This window comes from Sabethes cyaneus, chromosome 1, assembly GCF_943734655.1.
Source record: "Sabethes cyaneus chromosome 1, idSabCyanKW18_F2, whole genome shotgun sequence".
Lineage (NCBI taxonomy): Eukaryota > Metazoa > Arthropoda > Insecta > Diptera > Culicidae > Sabethes > Sabethes cyaneus.
This window is the reverse complement of record NC_071353.1, coordinates 149,557,196-149,579,254: the sequence shown is the minus strand read 5'-3', so window position 1 is coordinate 149,579,254 and position 22,059 is coordinate 149,557,196. Positions and strand designations below refer to the sequence as shown.

The window sequence follows — 22,059 nt, the reverse complement described above, 5'->3', positions numbered from 1 at the left end:
GTCCATTTGTTATGAGGGTCAAAAACTTTGCTGTGGTTCGTTTTGCACACACTTAGTCTCATTTTACCCCTAACGAATCTGAAAACAAATTTTCGAAGGCCTTATAAAATTTCTCGTCAACGTGTTTTGTTGATTTTTGTGCTTCAGGACGAGCGTGATAGGTGGTACAAACTTTTTCTGCTTTTGGATTTATTGTCTATATTTTCTTAAAATGCATTCTGCTTGAACGAAAATGCGTTGGTCGGTAAAAGTGGTTAAAGAGCTATGCTAATGCTTACAGATACGGAAGATGCAATGAAATCCATCACTTCTTGACTTGTTGACTTGACTCGATTCCAAATCCAATGTCACTACCATAACAGAACAGCTAATGAACGACAACGGTAACATCATAGCTACCCAGTTAACAATTTGGTCTGTATATCCATAGATATGCGAATATATATGTAACATCATACTATCGTATAGAATGCAGAAATCGGCTATATGCGTACCAATTTGGAGGCCATATACGTTAATGCAGACTAGCATTCAAAAACTTTGATTTGATTTAATGTTATATATGACTAATTTCGTTCATTAATAAAACGATGTCAAGTCGCTTCAATTAGGATTTACTTGGTGTGTATGTTTCTTACTGTGTGATGTGAATTTTCATCATTATGTTATTATATGCGACTCCTATTTTGGTTAATAATAAATTAATTAAAAATAAATTTTTTGACAATCGATTTATGATATGTATATTTTTAATAATTTCATATGACAAGTAGATGTCTAAGTATTCAGAGCGTATTTAATGCATTTTGTTATTTTTATTTAAATAAACTAGAGCTTACAGCTGGATTTGAACCCCTGGCGTCTAGAATGTTGATTCCATATCGTACCGCTACGTCAAATCTGAAATATAATCGAGAGCTAGCTTTACCCTAAGATGTGCTTGCCAAGTACAATCCCTAAAATAGCTTTGTGTGATCTAAAAATAGCCCACGACTATCCTTATATGATATTAAATGCGCTCTTAACAGCAGTAAATACACTGCATTTAAAATACTATCGGAACTGTTTGGTCGAGAACTAGATTTTCAATCGTATTTAAAAAAAATATATATTCATCACTAATGCGATTATTTTTAGTCATCCATACGATTGAATATGAAATAAAATCAACATACTTCTGACATTTTTGCGACAATACTAGCAATGACGCCAGTTCTTCAAAAAACATATATGTTTGATTTTATACTTTCATTATTTATATGCGTATATTGCGAATTAATTAAACAAATATCAAAAAAATTATTTTTTGTTTATTGTTGGTTTGCTTAATCAAAAATACTACCGCTACATAAATACAAAACGAGTTCTAACAAACAATCTTTGAACAACTGTTAATGCCAAATTCACTAAATAACAATGGCAACACTGATACGTCAAATACAGCAAAACAAACTTGAGCAGAACCGCGGCTTACGCAAGTGCAATCTGTAGTTTTCCGGCATTGTTTTTGTTTTATTTAAATTGAATTCGTTCTCAAAAAGGTAAGCAATATTACTTATTTATGATGTAGCATAAAGTCATTGATTTCTCTTCATTCTAGATGTATACTGTCGTTCAATTCGTTGAAAATCAAAAATTTAAAGTGATGGCTGTGCCGTCAGGATGGGTAAAGAAAAATTATTTATTTTGGCCCAAACTATCGAATGTAAAGATCGAAGCCTTGCGTGTCAGCGGAGATGCTTATGATGGCCCCACAAAAAAAATACCCATGATTATATTTAAAAGGTTCAAAAACCTTTTACTAGCGGAAGAAGCAGCCGAAGACCTTTCGAAACGGGAAGTTTCTGACGTAGACAACAAACGAAAGCGTCTCAAAGGGATGAAAAAACCGAAACTAGCCAGCCAAAAGGACTACAACTTGATGATAAAAGGTAAGATAGACTTTTATTTTGTTGCAGCATAAATTTATTCAAAGAAAAACGTATTTTTAGATTGCGGCAACATGACGCAAAAAGTTTTTTTCGAGGCCAACAACAGCAAACCTGAAAAACCAAAACTGCTTTCACACGGCGGTGATCCTGTTGAAAATCACAACCCACAGCTGGTGAACTAGTGAAACAAAATAGTATTTCAGTGATTGCGCAAACGAGTGATACTTCGGATACTCCTTTTGAACGGGATGATGCTGCTACGGTACAACTAGTCCAATCCATGGTGAGTATAGACATGGTGAAACGCAACTGACAAACAGTAGGCGAAGTGGAGTAAAAGCTTTTGTTGTGCAGGCAGGAGACGCACGGTGCTCTGTGACGTAGTAAGTTTGCAGCTTTTTCTCGTTGCTTTGGTTTTATAAACAGCAACCAAAGCAACGAAGGTTTGTTACTGATTGTTTGCTAGCTGCTACAACGAACGGTGACATATTTGTTCTGTTGAAAACTAAAACTAAGGTAAGTAATACCGTTATAATATTTCTAAGCGGTTCTAATATTTTCTTCTTAGATGCAAATTCACCCAAATGCCGGCCAACCAGTACGCATCTAGGCTCGCATTCCTTTTTCTGCCTTCTAGTGGGATGACGAATGCGTCATCTCCGAGCTTAAAACCACTGCAGCGGAGTAGAATTTAGGTGTTGGAAGCGGCCACGAAAAACTAGTACAAATTACCGCCACCTTCATTACTGGTGCTTCTAGCAGTAGTAATGGACCGTGCGTTACCCTCGCTACCGCGCATCCGAATGCGGCGTCACAGCAAGTGTAAATTTTACGAAGCCATCGTTACAGAAAGGAACACTTCAGGAAGGCGTCGTTGCCGTTGAGACAGAACCCCAAGTTCAAACCGTTTAAATTGTCTAGAAAATCATCCCCGTCGAAACCGGAATATGTAGAAATGCCTATCTAAACAACCCACCCTAAAGCCAGGTCGGAAAACTCTGATCCCTCGGAGGCGAGAATAAAGTGAATAAAAATGGACAATGATCAAGAAGCAGATGATTCGTACTGTTATACATTATTATTAAATGATACTTAAATAGAAACATTTGATAGAAATAAAAATTTATTGGATAATCCAATTTCTGATTTCTTTTTACAGCATACAAAAGAACTGTATTGTAAAGCATAGTAATAAATTGTTTTAAATTTTCATGCAGCAAGAACTGAATGTGTCTGATGCTGCTGAACCTGAACTTTACGTCTGATGCTACGTGGAATGTAAAACTTTGTTTCAAATTTAATCAGGCGATTACTCAATGGAGATTTGCACTTATGCTCCGTGTCATAATCTCTATGTTACGCTATGTCAAGAACGTCACCACTAGAAAAGCGCCCTACGCCTGCCATGATGTTGTTGTACATATAGCACAAGCACGTGCTTTAGACTATAAGCTTTTGTAAAAAAAATTCCTACGTCACAGGCCTTCTTGGCTTTTTTCAATATGACTGCTTCTACTTTTTGCCATATCGTTTCACCATGCTCTATACGCCATGGTCCAATCAAGTCTCGCTTTCACGCAGCATGCAAAATCCGATACCGTTGTACTACCATGTTCAGTGCAACATTTAGGAAACAGCCAGACCTCAAGGGATCAACCACCGATCACAGCAGATATATTGGAAGGTACATATTTCATAGTGATATCTACTCTAAGCATAATTTCAAAATTTGTTTTTCAGCAGAACTGTCTCCAACACAATTTGATACTAAACCATTATATATAGATCATGAAGGGGTCATGTACTACGCACCAGTTGTCGAAAACGAAACCGTGGACAATCCTCAAATAGCAGGTATGCAATGTAAAGCTATGTGACGATATGATTATTATTTTCTATCGTTTCTTGTATAAACGGAATCGTATCATTTGACACTAGCACAGTACAACAATCTTCCGAATAAAGCGGTAAGGTGTTGTGTTCTTATAACAATTTCTCAATACCTATCACTAATGAAGCTGATTTCTGTTGTTGACAAGTTTACAATAGAGCCTAAGAATGTATGAAAATATACTTCATTGGTTACAGGACAGCAATGAGCGCGCAACACCAACACCACCTTATTCGGGGAATTGCTGTACATGCAACATGCAATGCGACAAAAAGTAGCAGTTTCGATAGCATTTAATTATGTGCAACGAAAAGAGTGATATTTTTTTAATTTTGTAGAAACGATGAGCTACGAGCAGATGAAAGTAGACTTAAAGAAGTTCATGGAATCGGCTGTCGAGGAAGTTGTTGAAAGATGCTTTCAGACTAATTTTGCCCGGTTTGCTGCCTTATTGGAGATTCAGAGAAAGGATGATTCTATTGAGCCACAACCTGTGGATGCCGTGGAAAAACATGCTCGTATTAGCACCGAAGACGAGCTAGCTGACTGGAACATAAAGCTTAACAGCAAAGAACTATGTCGAAAATATGTAAGTGTTTTGGTCTAGGAAAAAAACTTGTCAATTCATAAATTGTTCGTATATTTCAGTTGGAGTATTTCTCAAAAATTATTATCCCCAGCGCCTATAAGGAGAAAGGTGACAATGCTTGTTATACCTTAGTGGATTGTTTGTTTACGCGGGATTTTTGGACTAAGATGACGTGGACCGGAATCAGTCGTGGCAATAAAGCAAAAAGGGGATTTCGTGAATACGGAAACGTGACCCAGCTTCTTTGTAGCATTGTGCAAATTGGAGACCCATCATATACTGCACGTAAACTGGAGATGTTTTGTCGAAATCGCCTTTTCAGATATTGCAAGTCTCGGTCTACCAATCGTCAGCTTAGAAGGTCTGCATGTAGAAAAAGACGTGGCTACAAATCACCGAAGGAAACGGAAAAAACGCGCGATGAGGATAAGAGAACAGGAAATTCGAATGAATCAATTTTTGCCGAAAGCATGGAGAATGATTCTGAATTTAATTCAGACGACGATAGCGAGGATGCTGGAATGGAGTCAACCGATGATGAAAATGAATTTGAGTGCAGTGCCGAAGACGAGTAATTTCGTTAAAATTTTATTAATTTTCAACAAAATTACAATTCAATTTAATTAAATACTCGAACGATTGCATACATTTTCAGAAATTTTCACGAGCTCTTTCTAAATATTTCAAAATTGCCTTTGTGTACGATTTTTTTTGCAAGTTATTACTTTTATTGAAACGATTTCATGTATGTGTATTATAGAATTAGTAAATGATTCAAAAAGATATGTTTATGTCATAACAATTTCGTTTGCTGTATCTTTAAAATTGAAATGAAAATAAAAACAAGCAAGTAATAAATGCTAATAAACAAATTGTGTTAGTATATTATTTGATATATTAATGATTTAACAGTTTTATTGAATAGTGTGGATTAGGGGTACAAATACTGTTCCTTCTTTTCTAACCAGAGCAACTAGCTTGCAGAAAACGTGTTTACTCTCAAAATAACTTGGCGATTTTGAGATGTTTTCTGAATTCATTTTTGCAAAATATATTTGAAGAAGAGATGATTTGAACGGCTTATGGAAGAAGTCACTTTTGAATATTACTTTCTGACCTTCAATGAGCCATACTGTATCTCTCTGTATAGCTCCTGAGACTCCTATAAGTTCGAATCGGTTAGTTAAAAACCATTTGTCTTTGAAATCAGTGCTAAGAGTGAAATCTGGAAATAGTATTTTAGTTTTAGTGCCTTTTCTTTCGACTGATATTTGAGATAGGTTCTGATTTGGTAAGAACTTTACTTCCTTGGAACCATCAGATACTGTTGCTTCTGATATTCTAGCTGCAACTTGTGCCAATGGATTGGGCCCGGTTTGAACTAATTTTTTTATATAATGCATGTAGTTTTCAAATGGATACGCAGACAGATAGGGCAACGGCCCAAAGTACTCAACCTCGTCGACTAGATGGCATAGGTTATGAATATTGCTCGTTATGAATTCAATCCCATACAGTGATTTATAATTCTCAATGAAATCTAGCAACAATGATCTAGCTACTGGAATGAGATATGCGTATTTCTTAGAAGAGCAAATTCTAACTGCACAAAAAAGGAATAGAAAGTGATCGTAATACTTTTCAGGAAGGTAATCATTAAGAAAAGCTATGCCCACATAACTCAACAAATTTCTATACTCCAACCCTTTCCACAGAGCGACATATTCCAGGGATCTCATCTGGCGATGGATTTCCATCGGAAACTTGATATCAAGTAGAATTTCAGATATTTCTTTTTTCTGGTTACAACTCCACTTTGCCTTCATAGACATTGATCCCGTGCGCCATGAGGTTAGTAACTTCTTCATTACTCCGAGTTCCAGTAAATGCAACGAATCTCCTACAATAACGTCTCTAATCATATCAATCGGTAATTTTAACAGTGGCGTGCTATTTCGCTGATGATCCAAATATTCCATCGATCGGAATTTTTCGTCGGTTCGCTCAGGTGCATTCAACTGTGGATACGTCATAGTTCTAGAGATATGACTGTACCGACCTTTTGTAGTGCATTTTATGCATCCGTACTTTCCATTGAAGTTTGTAACCCCTTTAATAAACGACCTGGCCGGAGTGTCACAAATAAAACAACGGATTGTAATCGTTAGTTTGTATCCATTGATGGTGATTCCGGACTTCAACAATGGGAGGAGTTCGTCAACAAAAGGGTTTAAGAATTCATTAACATCTTTAGGTTTTCCAGTCCCATAGTATATTCCTACTGCGAATGGTTGAATACTAGGGTACTCGTGGATATTGCATAGTATTGGCCAAAAGTTTTTCGTTGTACTTTTATAGATAGGTAAACCGTCAACGTTTACATTAACAGAAACAGTCAAATGAGTAGTAATATTGCGAAATATCCTCTTGACGCACGTCTCGAATCCCTGGTGCCAATATTGGCCATTTTCATGCATGATATGAATTGTGACATTCCTTGGCGTTTGCATGATTGTACGTGGGTCTTTTGGAAGATCTAGTCCAAGGTTAATGTTGAGCACGTTTATTAATGACTTTAGTGCCAGCTGCGAAATTTGATGATCGGATGACCACTTCCGGATGTCTGAAATGATATTCCTCTCACCTACTATTTGATGTTATTGACATGATCAAAACAGATATATTATAAGTTTACCTCCTTGATTAAGTTCGTTTGTAATATTTTCCTTTCGGTTATCAATGTCTACAGCGTAATCTACAGCAAATTTTGGTTCTTCTGGCTGGTCAATGGTTATGTTTGTGCCAGTGTTTATTAAACCTTTGTAACGATCGCGATATTTTTTTAGCAGTCGACTGTAAGTTCCACGTTTTCGTATTTTTTTAAATTTATTTTGTGAGATTATGTTAAACATTTTTAAAATCTGTACATTTACGCGTACCAAGTACCAACAGTAATGAGCGTTATTGTTGACAATTTTTATTTTACAACCAACCTCAATCGATGTAATCAGAGAAAATGTAAACTTAATTGGGATTATTACTATATTGTAATACGACGTAGAATGCTATTTGAGCTAAGGTTGTATATCATTCATTAAACGATTGACTTAGGATTTAATGAGAATTTTTATGGAATTCAATTATGCATTTAAGCGAGAAAATTTATGAAATAGTTTTGAAGTCGGATATGATCGCATGCTTGATTTTTTATGACAATGCGACGTAAGTCGGTTGGCGGAATATACGATTTTGATTTAATGTTTATTTATATGCGATATCAAGCATACTTTGATATACGATATCTGGTTATCTGGGTACAGAGACAACCAACAAAACGGTAGCTGCACTCATTTGGTATCTAAATCATTAATCTATAACTATTAATTAGCCACTGTGAAACTACCAACAAATTTAAGTCCATTAAACACGTCACCTTACCTAATGCTTCGCAACAACCGATTCGATCTATTTGTCAAAGCTTCAACTAAAAGTAAAGTTTACCAGCAGCAGCAGCGGCTACCTACCCTACCGTTTGACGGCAACGAAATTAGTTTTATTCATCTCCTCTTATAGACGCCGCCACCGCCGGTCGCTGCAATGTGCATAACCCGAATTGAGCGCACTGCAATTAATCTACCATGCCAACCGAACCCTAGCTAGCGGCCACGGCAGATGCACTTGACGCCAACGTGCAATGCATGAGTCGATTCGTCACCATCGTCGCTCGCCGTCGGATGACTTGAACGCGCACCAAGCGTACAGAACCTTAATTTTTAATTCGAAAATTTCCCTCACCTTCCGATAATTGCCGTTCGATTAAACCTTCGTAAGAAGAAAAAAAAGCAGAGAGACCGATCTGGCGCGGTAGCGCCAGCAGTGATTGGGCTTTGTCCTGGCTGTCGTGATTACGTGGTTGATGTTTTTATTAATTTAATTTTTTTATTCCTTTTGCTAGCGCAACATTCCATCTCTCGACATGAATGGGCTATTATTGAAAACTCAACTCATTTCCACGGAGAGTAGGGTTGGAGGCAAAAAACTAATCAAAGCGTGAATATGAATTTCTCTGCTCTAAGCGACATCAAGCGGTTATAACTACAAATACTCTAGCAGCTGCAACCTTGAGCAATTTCCACAATAAAGTGTTTTAATCTTACCCTTTTTTCGCATAGCCGTCGATCGCATTGGAAAATAATCACCAACAGCTGCGAGTTGTAGCAGAGTTGAATTAGGTGTCAATACGGAAATTTTTCCTTTCAACATCTGCCTTCGACACTGTCGAATGCTGATGCTGACCGTTTGACATTTCGACAACGCAGCGAGCTGCCTCATCCGTGTCGCCATCGCCACGCCAGCAGATGAGTAATTCGCGCAACTCACCCCTTTGCTGCCGTTATCGTTTCCATTCGCAGTCTGTGGGATTTGATTAACAGGTTTTTACCTTTCATCGCGCAGACAACGGCGGCCGTTGGCTGGAATGCGGTCGTCCCCTAGCTTAACAGCTTACGGGACGTTATTTATAGCAAAAGAAGTACCAGATTAAACCTAGCCATTTATTCACTGCACTAAAAGGGTACATTTCAATTACAATCACTCTGGGTTGCCTCCCGTCGCGGAGTAGCCGACCATCGCCACCGCCCCCGCCGGCATCTGTGCTTCGGCGGCGCTTTCGCGCATCGCAAGCCACTCCACCGGGTGCATCTTTTTCCGGTGCGAGTGCATGTTGGCATTTGAGTTGAACGTTTTCGGACAGAAGCTGCAGGTGTACAGCATATCGCCGGTATGCCGCGATGCCACGTGTTCCCGTAGGTTGATATCTTTGTTAAAGCACTTGCCGCACCAAGTGCACTTTTTGTTCCTTACACCGTGCGTATTCTTAACGTGCGCCCGGTGGGCGCGAAGATTCGGCGACATGCGACCGCATTGCTCACACTTCACTTCACCGACCACGTGCATTCGGACGTGCGCCCGCCAGTATTCGCGGTTCTTGAACCTGCAAAAGTAACGAACACGAACAAACACAAGAAAAATGATTAAATAATCGAGGACGCTTGACCCCGCGTCTCCGCCGCCGGCGGTTAACCACACTTACCATCGTAGACAGTGTTGACACTGCATTTTAAGCTGATCTGGATTTTCGTGCTCGATTTTGTGCCGCTTAAACTCGGACTGCAGGTGGAAAGCCTTGGCACAGATGTCGCACACGAACTGCGGCTCCCGGTGTTTCTTGCGAACGTGCATGTACAGGATGTGGTGGCTTTTGAACCTGGACGGAATGGGAAAGAAAATGCTTGTTACTGAAGCACAGTTAGGAGTTTTTTCCAACGGGATTTCAATCCTATTTAGTCTAGAGGTTTCAAATATACCAGTCAATACTTATTACTGCTTAAATAATTAATTTTTAAAAGTATGGGAACTTAAAAGATTCAGCCTCTAGATAGTTGATTTTCTTTTTATTATTATTTAACATACTGTTTCAAAACAGAATCTAACAAGTTCTTTAATACGCTCTTTATTTGCCTCTACATTTCTTGGCCTATCAGTCATTAGCTTATCCTTCTTTGCTGTAAGCTCTTTCACTTTCCGTTCCGGTTTCTCTTTCACTTCGTTCGTTTTCTTTATGCTTTCTATCATCATTTTTCTGTGTCCGCAATGTTGATCCATATTTCGTTCGTACGTTACCAGCATATTGTACATTTACACGATATTTACATATCGTGTAGCATCACTGACCTTTCCTTTATTTGTTATTGCATCATAAACAATTCTTTACGACGTCAGACTTTTTTCCGTTTGATTCACAATCAAACACTTTTGATTAATTGAAAACCCTCTCTCTAGGCTCGCGTTGAGATGCGAAAGAATCAGTGTTTTTGTAACAAATAAACATACATAATTTTGAAAGTTGTTTCTTGGACTGATCAATTAAATTAATCTGGAAAGCATCCAATCCATCGAATCCACAAAGCATCGCTGCAGTTGCACAATTTTGTTCAGTGTTTCATGTTATCCTACTACAAACTCACTACAGTCAGCCAGCATATTCACTATAGTTCCATAGTTCAATACGAAGCAATGCCATATGTAATTAAATGGCTCGTTTTTGCCCTTCCCCGTTCTATGCGGTGTGCTATCTCCCGATCGGGAAATATCTTTATGAAAATCAGAACATCGGTACCTGAACTACAGTAAGAACTGTTAATAAAAATGGTTTCTAGAGCCCGTATAATTTCAGCTGCAATAATCTGTCGATTCTGGTTTTGACGAATGTAGATGATTTTGTAGCAAATCATGGAGAAATCATCGATTTTTAAGCTGGTCTGCCGGAATTCAAATTCGTGTTGATGACCTTTTCCTTGCTCGTGACTAGAAAAGGATGCTGTTTCCACGCAGTTTATCCTGAAACTGCGATTACACCGCCACTTACAACGAACTGAACCAGAATCTTTTGGTTCAGAAGTGCACCATAAAGCCTGTTCTTCATGCCGCGATGGGCAGCTTGTCGTTCGTTTTCGTACTTGACGTATTTAATTTAATTACTTTCCCCTTACCATCCCTGGATCAATTCTAGAACCACCGTTTCAAAAAATATTAATAGATATGCTTGACCGCATTTCAAAGTCAAGACTAAAACCATGAGGCTGGTCTATTTCATAGGAACGGAACCTTTGCCCGAAAACCCGCGCTGAGAATCGCAACTAACACACTGACAGATGAACAGCGTCACGCGCAGTACCTTGTAAGTCGCAAGGGCCTGCATAGTGTCGTCGTCCTGCCAGTAAAAACAAGTTAGATTAAGCGGGTGTTGTGGGCTCGAATCCGGTTATAATCTCAGATTTTAGCTTGGTTCGATCCATGCACCTTCCAGCATTGGACAAAAGGTAGAAGTCACAACGACTATTTGTTAAGCGTAGCTACCAATAATCCCCGCCCCACACCTTTCCACTCTGTTCCCAACATTCCAAAAAAAATCATTACTTTCCCCTACCGTCCCTTCATCAATTGTAAAACCACCAAAAGATAAAATTCAAAAAATATTAAGTACCTATGTAATTCGTTTTGATTTCTTTCAAAAAATGAATCAATCTCGACGTGAAAACGAAAAATTACTTGTTTGAGAAGAGAAAACAATGCTTAGACTACCGAGTGCGAATTATTAGTGTGATATTTTTTCTGATTTACCGACTAAGGGAGATATTTTTTGTCGACTAAGGGAAACAATGAAGCGCGGGACTGTTCGAGGTGCTTAAGCCACGTAACAGTGGTGAATTGACATGAAAGGGTTGGCCGCTCAGCGAGGCTATCCAGCTTTTTACGAGCCATAATGGCGGACCTGTTCGTAATATTTGAACGGCATTTTTGACAATTCCCTAATAGATCGCACGTTTTCTTTCCGCGCGTTCACGGTAAAACTAAAGGAATGTACGGAAAGAAAACATGCGATGTATTAGAGAAATGTCAAAAATGCTGTTCAAATATTACGAACACGTCCGCCATTATGGCTCGTAAAAAGCTGGATATGCTCGAAGCGTCCCAGTAAACCATTTGGTTTGTATATCTCGATTGCAACTGAGGTATACGAAATCATATCTGAACGAAAAAGTTATATTTCACGCCATATAAGAACATATATGTACCAAAGTGGAGGCGATATATGTGCGAAAATTTTGACAGCTATTTGTAATTCTATTTTGCGCAGTTTTTATAACACGCAACTAAATACTCCTGAATATATGATATCCAGCTTTTTACGAGCCATAATGGCGAACGTGTTCGTAATATTTGAATAGCATTTTTGAGAGTTCGCCAATCCAGCTTTTTACGAGCCATAATGGCGGACGTGTTCGTAATATTTAAACAGCATTTCTGACATTTCCCTAATACATCGCACGTTTTCTTTCCGCGCGTTCACGGTAAAACTAAAGGAATGTACGGAAAGAAAACGTGCGATGTATTACGGAAATGTCAAAAATGCTGTTCAAATATTACGAACACATCCGCCATTATGGCTCGTAAAAAGCTGGATATGAAGACACGCACGACTGCAAAACAACTTATTGTTCACTTCGATTTGACATACTCTAATCATTATCCAGCTTTTTACGAGCCATAATGGCGGACATGTTCGTAATATTTGAACAGCATTTTTGACATTTCCCTAATCCATCGCACGTTTTCTTTCCGTACATTCCTTCAGTTTAACCGGGAATACGCGGAAAGAAAACGTGCGATGTATTAGAGAAATGTCAAAAATGCTGTCCAAATATTACGAACCCGTCCGCCATTATGGCTCGTAAAAAGCTGGATACAATTCCAATGTGAAATTGACATGAAAACGATTTAATGTGAACTTTCTATTACGATTTTGTGTTATCTGGGGTGCCAGACTCTCTCATAAGAATGTCATTAAATGAAATTAAAATCATTAAATTTTGTTGACAAACAAAGTCCCCACGCGACGGCCAAAAATGTATGCGCGAGAGGTAGGCTCGACGAACAGCGCGAGGTCTGCCGCTAGGCAGAGTAAGACGGAGCTACCTCGAGAAGGAGGAGTTTCCTTAGGGAGAGGGACACTTTTAGCGAGTAGGAAATAACCTTGTAGATTAAGTTTGAATAAATGATGAATGATTCGGTTTTGACACGCCGACCCGTCTGGTCGGTGATAGGAAAACGTTTTTGTTTTAATTTAATTGAAAGAAAGAGAAAGGGGTACACACAGAGACTATCAAGTCTTTTCCGAGCCATAATTTTTGAAATAGACTGAATACATCGCTAGTTTTCTTTCCGCCTGTTCCTCTTGTTTAACTCTTGTCTTGTTTAAGCTGGATAGGAGATCGAGGTACTACCCGACTAAAGGGCCACACAATGCTGCATCAACGCGCCCGTCAGTGTTATTCTGACAGTTGTTCCATGGGTTTACTGTCAAATGTCGACCAACATTTGAAAAGGGCGAATAAGCCAACTATCAAACAGACAGAACGAGGGTTATTTTTTGCTGCAGCAGCATAGGAAATAGAACTCTCACTCGTTCTGTTTGACAGTTGGCTTATCCGCCCTTTTCAAATGTTGGTCGACAAATTGACGCTGACGAATGTGTTGACGCAGCATTCTGTTTGGGCCTTAACACCGTTGTTATTAAGTTGTTATGGTAACTGATTATATGACTTCTTCGGGTTAGAAAACATGCAATTATGCTTTGCCCAGCGTTCGATTGCAGCGAGATCACGGTTAACACATGATATGAGTCTGTCTACTTCTGCGATTGGCCCTTAGATATCCAGCTTTTTACGAGCCATAATGGCGGACGTGTTCGTAATATTTTACAGTATTTTTGACATTTCCCTAATACATCGCACGTTTTCTTTCCGCGCATCCACGGTAAAACTAAAGGAATGTGCGGAAAGAAAACGTGCGATGTATCCAGCTTTTTACGAGCCATAATGGCTGGTTCATATTTGAACAGCGTTTTTGACATTTCCCTAATACATCGCACGTTTTCTTTCCGTACATTCCATTAATTCTACCGTGAACGCACGGAAAGAAAACGTGCGATGTATTAGGGAAATGTCAAAAATGCTGTTCAAATATTACGAACCCGTCCGCCATTATGGCTGGTAAAAAGCTGGATACATCGCACGTTTTCTTTCTGTACATTCCTTTAGTTTTACTGTGAACGCGCGAAAAAAACGTGCGATGTATTAGAGAAATGTCTAAATTTCTGTTCAAATATTACGAACACGGAACACATAATGGCGCACGTGTTCGTAATATTTGAACAGCATTTTTGACATTTCCCTAATACATTGCACGTTTTTTTTCCGCGCGTTCACGGTAAAACTAAAGGAATTTACGGAAAGAAAACGTGCGATGTATTAGGGAAATTTCAAAAATGCGGTTCAAATATTACGAACACGTCCGCCATTATGGCTCGTAAAAAGCTGGATAGTGGGGGTTCTGTACCTGATTTAGTTGCTGATGTACGCCAGATAGAAGCAATTCGTTTGAACGAGGAGTACTACAGTCAAAAATTCATTCAACCGGAATCAACTGTCATCGCTCCTGTCAGAGCTGATTACCATAGAAGTCAACCATCGTACAACCGTTTTAATCCTCATCAGCGAAACAAAACGACTCGTCAGGTTTTATCAGGGCGTCGGCCCGTGTACAACTCGCGGTATAATACATCTGTTGGATGGCGTAACACTAATCGTGATTAGTCTGAATCTCGAGACATGCAACCGGAACGATCGCGCATAATGAACTGCTGGCGATGTGGCAGGCCGTACCATTCTTCCTTCGATTGCCCGGATATTGACAAAACGTGCAAGAGTTGTGGTCAAGTGGGCCACGTTCAGAGAGTCTGTCGTTATACCAATGAAACTCAAAGCCATGGAGAACGCAAGCTAGAAGCAATCAAAGCCAGACCCCAAATGGTAGCTGCCGTTGATAAACTAGAAATGGAGGCCAAAGATGCTGAGAATGTAAGTCAAACCACAGAAAAATAGTTTGTGAAATTGATTGACAATACGAGATTAATTTGTTACTGTTCGCCTTATGTTGATTAGTTGATAAGATGTTTAAACTTACATTATATTATTCAAACCATTAAATAAATATTTTTTTGATCAAATCTATTTTATTAAGAACCAGTAATAGAGAGAAATAATCTTCCGCTGTTTTTTCCTCTAAGCGTTGCAGATCGTTAATCCTGTTATGCAGGTGATCGACGTGTTTCGTAACCTTGGCTTTGATAGCTGTCACCTCTGAGTTTGGCTCAGAAAGCTGAGCTGAGAGTTCTCAAAAACTAAATTCGAATTATCGCGAAACCTTAGTAGTTTTGACGCCAATCACGAAAACGATTATTAATTATTTTTTTTACACAAAAAATCCGCGATATTACACTTGTTTCTACATAGATTTCTCGACGTTTTCATAGCACTAAAAAATACTGCACTCGCTTCCGAAACGCCATTTTAAAAACTTTTACACTTTTACTTTTTTTCTGACGGTTGGAAAAATAATTGAACACTAGTGGATGAATATACAATAATTCGATACAATTATTTGTGGGATAACCACCAATCCAGTTTTTTACGAGCCATAATGGCAGACGCGTTCGTAATATTTGAACAGCATTTTTGACATTTCCCTAATACATCGCACGTTTTCTTTCCGCACGTTCACGGTAAAACTAAAGGAATGTACCGAAAGAAAACGTGCGATGTATTAGAGAAATGTCAAAAATGCTGTTCAAATATTACGAACACGTTCGCCATTACGGCTCGTAAAAAGCTGGATATCGAGCTGCAGTGAACGTCAGTGACAACATGTCCTGGGCTCAAAATTTGACAGCGGGCCCAGATCAAGCTGCTGGCAGTCGAGTGAAACGAAGTGATGAAATGCTTTTTCATTTTCGCTCATGCTGAGATGTTGGCGTCAAAAACATGGTTGCCCGTCGATGGGGTGGTTAAAAGTTATTCAAATCTGTGTCATGAAATTTATTAATTTTGCCACTTTCAGAATCTCCAAAAACAGTAACGTCACATTGATATTACCCCTCATAATCAGAAACCTCAAAAACATCGCACAAATACTGACAGTACGCGCGATGTTCTTTCCGTTTTGCTTTTCCTTAGCGCCTTTCAGCCTCAGCGTACTCGGTAAATCGTAAACAAACTTTACTTCCTATCAATTAAAATTATCAATCGGCACAGAAATTACGCGTTTATTTGCCGAAAACATTAATCCTGTGTGCTCCGATCGGAAGAATAATGGCAGCACCCGAGGACAGTAGATGTTTAACGTGCTTTCGCGGAACGGAAAGCGGATATTTTGTGGACATTCAAAACGAGGAAAACAAAGTTGTGCCGGAGGCTTTGAGCAAACATTTTTGGTTTACGGTGAGTTTGTTGGGACCAAAATCTAGACCTAAGCTTAAATTGTTTATTTCGCTCGCTGAACGAACAGGTTGAAGATTTCGACGGTGCGATACTGTGTCAACCGTGCTGGGATCAGTTGGATAGCTTTCATCGCTTCTATGGTTCCGTCGAGGAGCTGTACCGAGTGCAACAGCTCAATTCGGTGGACGTTAAACTGGAAGTGGAAATATGTCAGGCTGAGGTAGAGGTAGAAGAAGCCGACAAAGAACAGCTGTTACCGGACGCTTTTGAAACAGTTTTATCGCCTGAACGTAATGAAAGTGAATTGGAGATTGGAGAACCATCGGATTACGATGAGCCATCGGAGGAGGAAGAGGAACCACCAGAAGAAGAAAAAGAAGAAGTAAAACCGTTGAGAGGGAAACGAGCTAGCACTTTAAGGGCCGTCCAAAGCAAACCAAAAAAGAGGACCTACACTAAGTCGGTTCCCAAAACGGCCGAAGAGCGCCAGGAGGAAGACGAGATCATTCGGAAGCACGTTAACTGCACGTGCGAACAGTGTGGCCTAACGAGTGAAACCTTCACCGGGTATCTGAGGCATGCGCTCGAAGCGCACGGCAACCGGTCGGCGTTTTTGTCCTGCTGTGGCCGAAGGTTCTACAAAAAGATTCGCCTCTACCATCATGTTCAAACGTTTAACGATCCGGAAACGTTTCGCTGCTACGAGTGTAAGAGAAATTTTACCAATGAGGAAGGTATTCGGAGGCATTTGAAGGAATATCACGCACCGGAAGAGGAACGCAAATATCGGTGCGAGCGATGTGCGAAAAGTTTCGTCTCCGAGTATAAGTACCGGAAGCACATGAATGATCACGAAGATCATGACAATAAAAACTGTCAATGTGAACATTGTGGAAAACAGTAGGTGATGTTTGAGTTAGTTAGAGAGTAGTTTAACGCATTGTTTCTGTAAATTTCAGCTACAAGTCCCGTCACATACTGGCGAATCATATAAAGCTGAAGCACACCGAACCAACGGATTTCATCTGCGATATTTGTGCGAAGGGCTTTCACTTGGAGTCTCAATTTTTAATTCATAAAAAGGAGCATCTCAATCCAGCTGAGCTGAAGATGCAGTGCGAAATTTGTCTGCAATGGTAAGCAAGCAGCGTTTGATTCGATAAAAGTCGATTAATTTATGACTCTTTCCCTCTTAACACAGGTTAAAAAACCGCCCAAATTGGCGACGGCACATGCAAAGCCACGTACAACCGGAGGTTAGTTGCGACATTTGCGGTCACGTGTCGCCCCATCCGCGCGCTCTGATGGGTCACAAGCGGCGCCAGCACGGCAGCAATAACCTGCACAGCTGCAGTTACTGTCCGAAAACGTTCCGCAAGCCGATCAGCCTGAAGGAACATGTGGCCGCCGTCCACATCGGGGTCGTACTGTACACCTGTCCGTTCTGTGACAAGACGTTCAATTCGCATGCCAATATGCATTCGCATAAGAGGAAAATGCACACCACCGAGTGGTTGCAGGAGCGCAATCAGAAATTGTTGCGCGGTAGAGACTGATCTTCGTTTTTTTTTTTTCGTTTTCACGTATTTATAGCTTAGAATAGGCCCAAGTTTGTGTAACTTTACATCGTATTTGGCTCCCAAATGTTGAAAAATAAATGCAATGAGCTTTGTCTTTTTGGAAACAGCCTTCAAGAGTCAACAAAATAAACAAAAACTGAATGTACTTACATTTTCCCGCAATCCTCGCACTTAATCCGCTCGGCATCGCAATCCTCGTGATCCTGCATGTGCTTCTTGTACTTCAACTCACGCACAAACACCTTCGGGCAGCGATCGCACTTGTACTTCAGGTCCTCCTCGGTCGGGTGCATCTCGAACTTGTGCTTATTCTTAGCGTACTCGTTCCGGAAGCAACGGAAACACATCTCACACCGGAAGGCGATCGGATTTTTCAGCGACTGCACGTGCTGCAGCAGCCGCTGCCTCGAATTGAACCGATTACCACAGCAGGTGACAACCGGTTTACGCTTATGCTCCTCCCGAAAGTGACCGAACAGTTCCGCAAACGACCCGACACTCACCCCGCACGGGACGCACTCGAACTTCACATGTTCCAGCATCAGCTTATCCTCCCGCTGGCGCTTCTGGCGCCGTTCCTCCACTTCCGCCTCCTTCTTCAGCTGTTCCTCCGACTTGGCGAACACCCCCGTCTTCAGCTTCAGCAACCGATTGGCATTATTGTACGGCCGTACCGGAACACCCTCCCCGTGTTGCACCCGAAGATGTCGCTTATAACTCAACCCATTATTACACACATAACCGCACTGCTTGCACTTAAATGCCTCCGGATCGAACACATACTGCACATGTTCGAACAACCGAATTCGCGTGTGATATTTCGTTCCACAACAAGTAACCGAATTTATCTTGATCCCGTGCACTTTTTCAACATGAGTAAACAACTGCTTGAAGGTGAGATCCGTTGCTTCACAATGTTCACACGACAGTGTGATATGCTTCCTGATATACTCATCCGGGTAACCATCACCCCGCTTTAGGCGGGGCCGACCAAGGCCAAGGCCATCAGACTCCGACTCCGTCTCTTCCTCCGACTCATAGTCCAGCTCCTCCTTAAAGCTGTCTGCCGTCGCTTCATCCAACACTTCCTCTTGTGTCGTCGCCGTCGCCGTCGTCGTCTTTTCAATCTCTACCTTTGCCTCATCAGCGCTATCTAGTTCTTCTTTAATGTCCGCCAGTTCATTCGCGACTTCAATCAACAGCAATTCCGGTAACATTTCCCCCTCTTCCTGCTTCAGCGAGCATTCCGATCCAAGCAACCTATCCTCGTAAAGCTTCTCCACTGAAGCATAAAATTTGTGAAACAAATCAATACTGCTCCAGCACTGTTCGCATATGCGTGCATCCCTTAGCTCGGGATCCTACGAAGAAAATCCGCATCAAATTACCATTTCGCGAAAAATTATCCCAATCCTTTTAAGCTTACCGTAAACCAAAAATGCTGTTTGACGATAGCGGCGACCGGTCCCTCATCAGTGGTGAAAAAACCACAATTTTCGGCATCGCCGAAACAAGTTAAACAGTGCGGGACTGGCCGTGCCACGATTTCCATGGTTGGGTTTGCACCGAATTTTTCCTTAAACCCGATTTAATAATAAGCCACTAAAATTCCGGATGTCCGTCCATTCGGTCGGTATACGGTGGCAAAACAAAACAAACCTTATTTTTACGCTTTTTATATACACCTTCTGCTGTCGTGCTTTTGCTTTGATGTGCTGCATTCGGTGAAAATTTTGACGTCTCGCGAGCTTCCCACTTTCAATCGATGGGTAGCCCCTCGGCAGCAGCTGATTGAGGATATCACCCCACCCCATCGGCAGGCAACCATTTTTTCGCCGCCAACATCTCGTGTGTGTGAAAATGAGATAGCATGTCAGCATTGCGTTTCACTCAACTGCCAGCAATCTGATTTGGGCCCGCTGTCAAATTTTGAGCCCAGGACATGCTGTCGCTGACGTTCACTGCAGCTCGATACAGCCTGAATTCGTTAATTGGGCCACGACTGCGCTCTAGCTGATTCGCTAATTGGGCCGAATGACAGTTGTTAGAAATTTCTAAACTCGAAAATTCCATACAATTTTGACATTCAAGTTGTCACATAGCCCAATTAGCGAACACCCAATTAACGAACCGCCCAATTAACGAACCGCCCAATTAATGAACCACCAATTAACGAAACTTTGCTGTATAGAGATGTCGATGGGCTGGAGGATATCGACGATTTTTTCGTTGTTGATCTTGTTGATGGTTGTTGGTTGTTAAAGGTTGTTAACAAGGTTAACGAAATGGATCAACAAGTTTTCGTCGAATGAGGGGTGGATCGGGTGGATCGGAATCCGGTAAATCAAAATCCCATCATCAGAAAACCAATGCGGGCAAAGGCATGAATGACCATATTTTTTAGCACAATTTTTCCTTGTTTTCTTTGGAGGTTCCATAGATTGACAAATTGTGCAAATTAGAGAAGAAATCAACAGCTTTTTAAAAATTTCACATTTTGGCATATGCTTAAAGAAAGGGCGCAGCCAGAAATGTTTCCTGGGGGAGGGAGCTTACAAAAATAAATCAGACAGCGTCTGTTTCGTCAAGAAATGGGGAATTATTCTCGGTGAAAAGCTAGTTTGTTTTAAATGGCTGGTAAACGGCTGAATAATGCGTACCGTCGGTGCTTTGTGCACGTGTAGGCATAAAATAGACCCTACAGTGGTTCATAGTCTCTTATTCAGCAACTCCTATTCGTACCTCCTCGTCGTGGTACCAGCCGGGATACGAGTAACTTTGGTGGAGATCGTTGGCTCTCCGGAGAAACAGGGGGTTGGTGAAGCAGGCTTTGCAAGCCGTCACCACGAAAAATACTAAAGCACGGAACGAAGAACAAGGAAATTGTTACTGGAAAAATCGGAATAGACTAGACCCACGCGACGAAAAAGAACTATGGATTGGAAGCTCGGGACTTGGAACTGCCCGTCGAGTGCTCTCCGACGTCTTGAAGAGCCGCAAGTTCGACGTCGTAGCGCTGCGGTGCTGGAAGAGCTCAACGGTACGTACGTTCAGAGATGCGGACATAGCATCTACCAGAGATGCGGCAACACACGAGCTGGGTACAGCTTTCATAGTGATGGGCGAGATATGGAAACGAGTGATTGGGTGGTGGTCAACCAATCCTCGAATGTGCAGGTTGAGAATCAAGGGCCGATTTTTCAATATAAGCATCATCAACGTGTACAGCCCTCACCTCAGAAGTACCGATGACGACAAGGATGAATTCTACGCGCAGTTGAAGACTGAATACGACCGCTGCCCAAAACACGATATCAAGATCGTCATCGAGGATTTCAATGCTCAGGTCGGCCAGGAGGAGAAATACAAACCAGTCATCGGAAGGTTCAGCGCATACCAGCGGACCAATGAAATGGGCCTAGAACTTATCGACTTTGCCGCCTCCAAGAACATGGCTGTACTTACTTACTTACTTATGTGTCCATGTCCGTCGGTCCGGCAGAACAAAGGGATGAAATCAGAGATCTCCACTGCTGACGGTTACCCGCCATGGTTTTCACCTGTCGCCAGGACAGGTTCTCGTCTACAGCCCGGATGTCGTTGGCTAGGCTGCGTCGCTAGGCTAGGCTGTCCTTGTGGATTCCAGTCGAGTGCTTCTTGGAAAGAGTTCCTCATTGGATATCCAGTTATCAGGCCACCAGGCACGAATGATGTATCGCAGGCACCGGTTAATGAATACCTGCAGTTTTTGCGTTGTCTCCGCTGAGACGCACCACGTTTCGCAGGCATACAGCAGTACGGATTTAGCGTTTGAATTAAAGATTCGGGTTTTCGTACGTAAAGTGATCTGGTTTGAGCGCCAAATGTTTCGCAGACCAGCAAAGGCACCCCTGGCCTTCCTGATCCGTGTGGCGGTATCAGTCTTGGTACCACCTGTCTGTCGTATCCGTCGGTAGTTTTGAGCTGAATCCCCCCAACACGATTTAAACGACGTCCGTTCCAGTCTACGTTAGTCCAAAAACTGGCTCTTGTTTAGAGAATGCTATATATCATGCCCCAGTATTCGTATGATTCATGATTTGCCTTCTCCTTGCCTCTTATCGTTCGTACGACGAACTCTTACAACACATGCAACGGAATTTCTGTTACACTGAAGCAAATAAATCAG

General features: G+C 41.1%; 3 protein-coding genes across 3 annotated transcripts; 1 reads left to right on the top strand and 2 right to left on the bottom strand.

Moving 5' to 3' along the window:
• Nucleotides 1-1,474: 1,474 nt before the first annotated feature.
• LOC128746438 (uncharacterized) lies at nucleotides 1,475-4,986 on the top strand. The gene is made up of 6 exons (XM_053843486.1): nucleotides 1,475-1,541; nucleotides 1,601-1,931; nucleotides 1,992-2,112; nucleotides 2,358-2,374; nucleotides 4,161-4,411; nucleotides 4,471-4,986. The coding sequence occupies exons 2-6, from the start codon at nucleotides 1,601-1,603 to the stop codon at nucleotides 4,984-4,986; spliced, it is 1,236 nt and encodes a 411-aa protein (XP_053699461.1). The 5' UTR covers nucleotides 1,475-1,541.
• A 530-nt stretch (nucleotides 4,987-5,516) lies between these two features.
• On the bottom strand, nucleotides 5,517-8,717 carry LOC128746436 (uncharacterized). Its single transcript, XM_053843485.1, has 4 exons — nucleotides 8,679-8,717; nucleotides 8,569-8,616; nucleotides 5,716-6,606; nucleotides 5,517-5,573 (listed from the first exon to the last, which is right to left on the bottom strand). Exons 1-4 carry the CDS (start codon nucleotides 8,715-8,717, stop codon nucleotides 5,517-5,519), a joined length of 1,035 nt encoding a protein of 344 aa, XP_053699460.1.
• A 284-nt stretch (nucleotides 8,718-9,001) lies between these two features.
• LOC128746435 (transcription factor grauzone-like) lies at nucleotides 9,002-19,549 on the bottom strand. The gene is made up of 4 exons (XM_053843484.1): nucleotides 19,318-19,549; nucleotides 18,042-19,252; nucleotides 9,504-9,677; nucleotides 9,002-9,404 (listed from the first exon to the last, which is right to left on the bottom strand). Exons 1-4 carry the CDS (start codon nucleotides 19,441-19,443, stop codon nucleotides 9,002-9,004), a joined length of 1,914 nt encoding a protein of 637 aa, XP_053699459.1. The 5' UTR covers nucleotides 19,444-19,549.
• Between the last annotated feature and the right edge of the window lie 2,510 nt (nucleotides 19,550-22,059).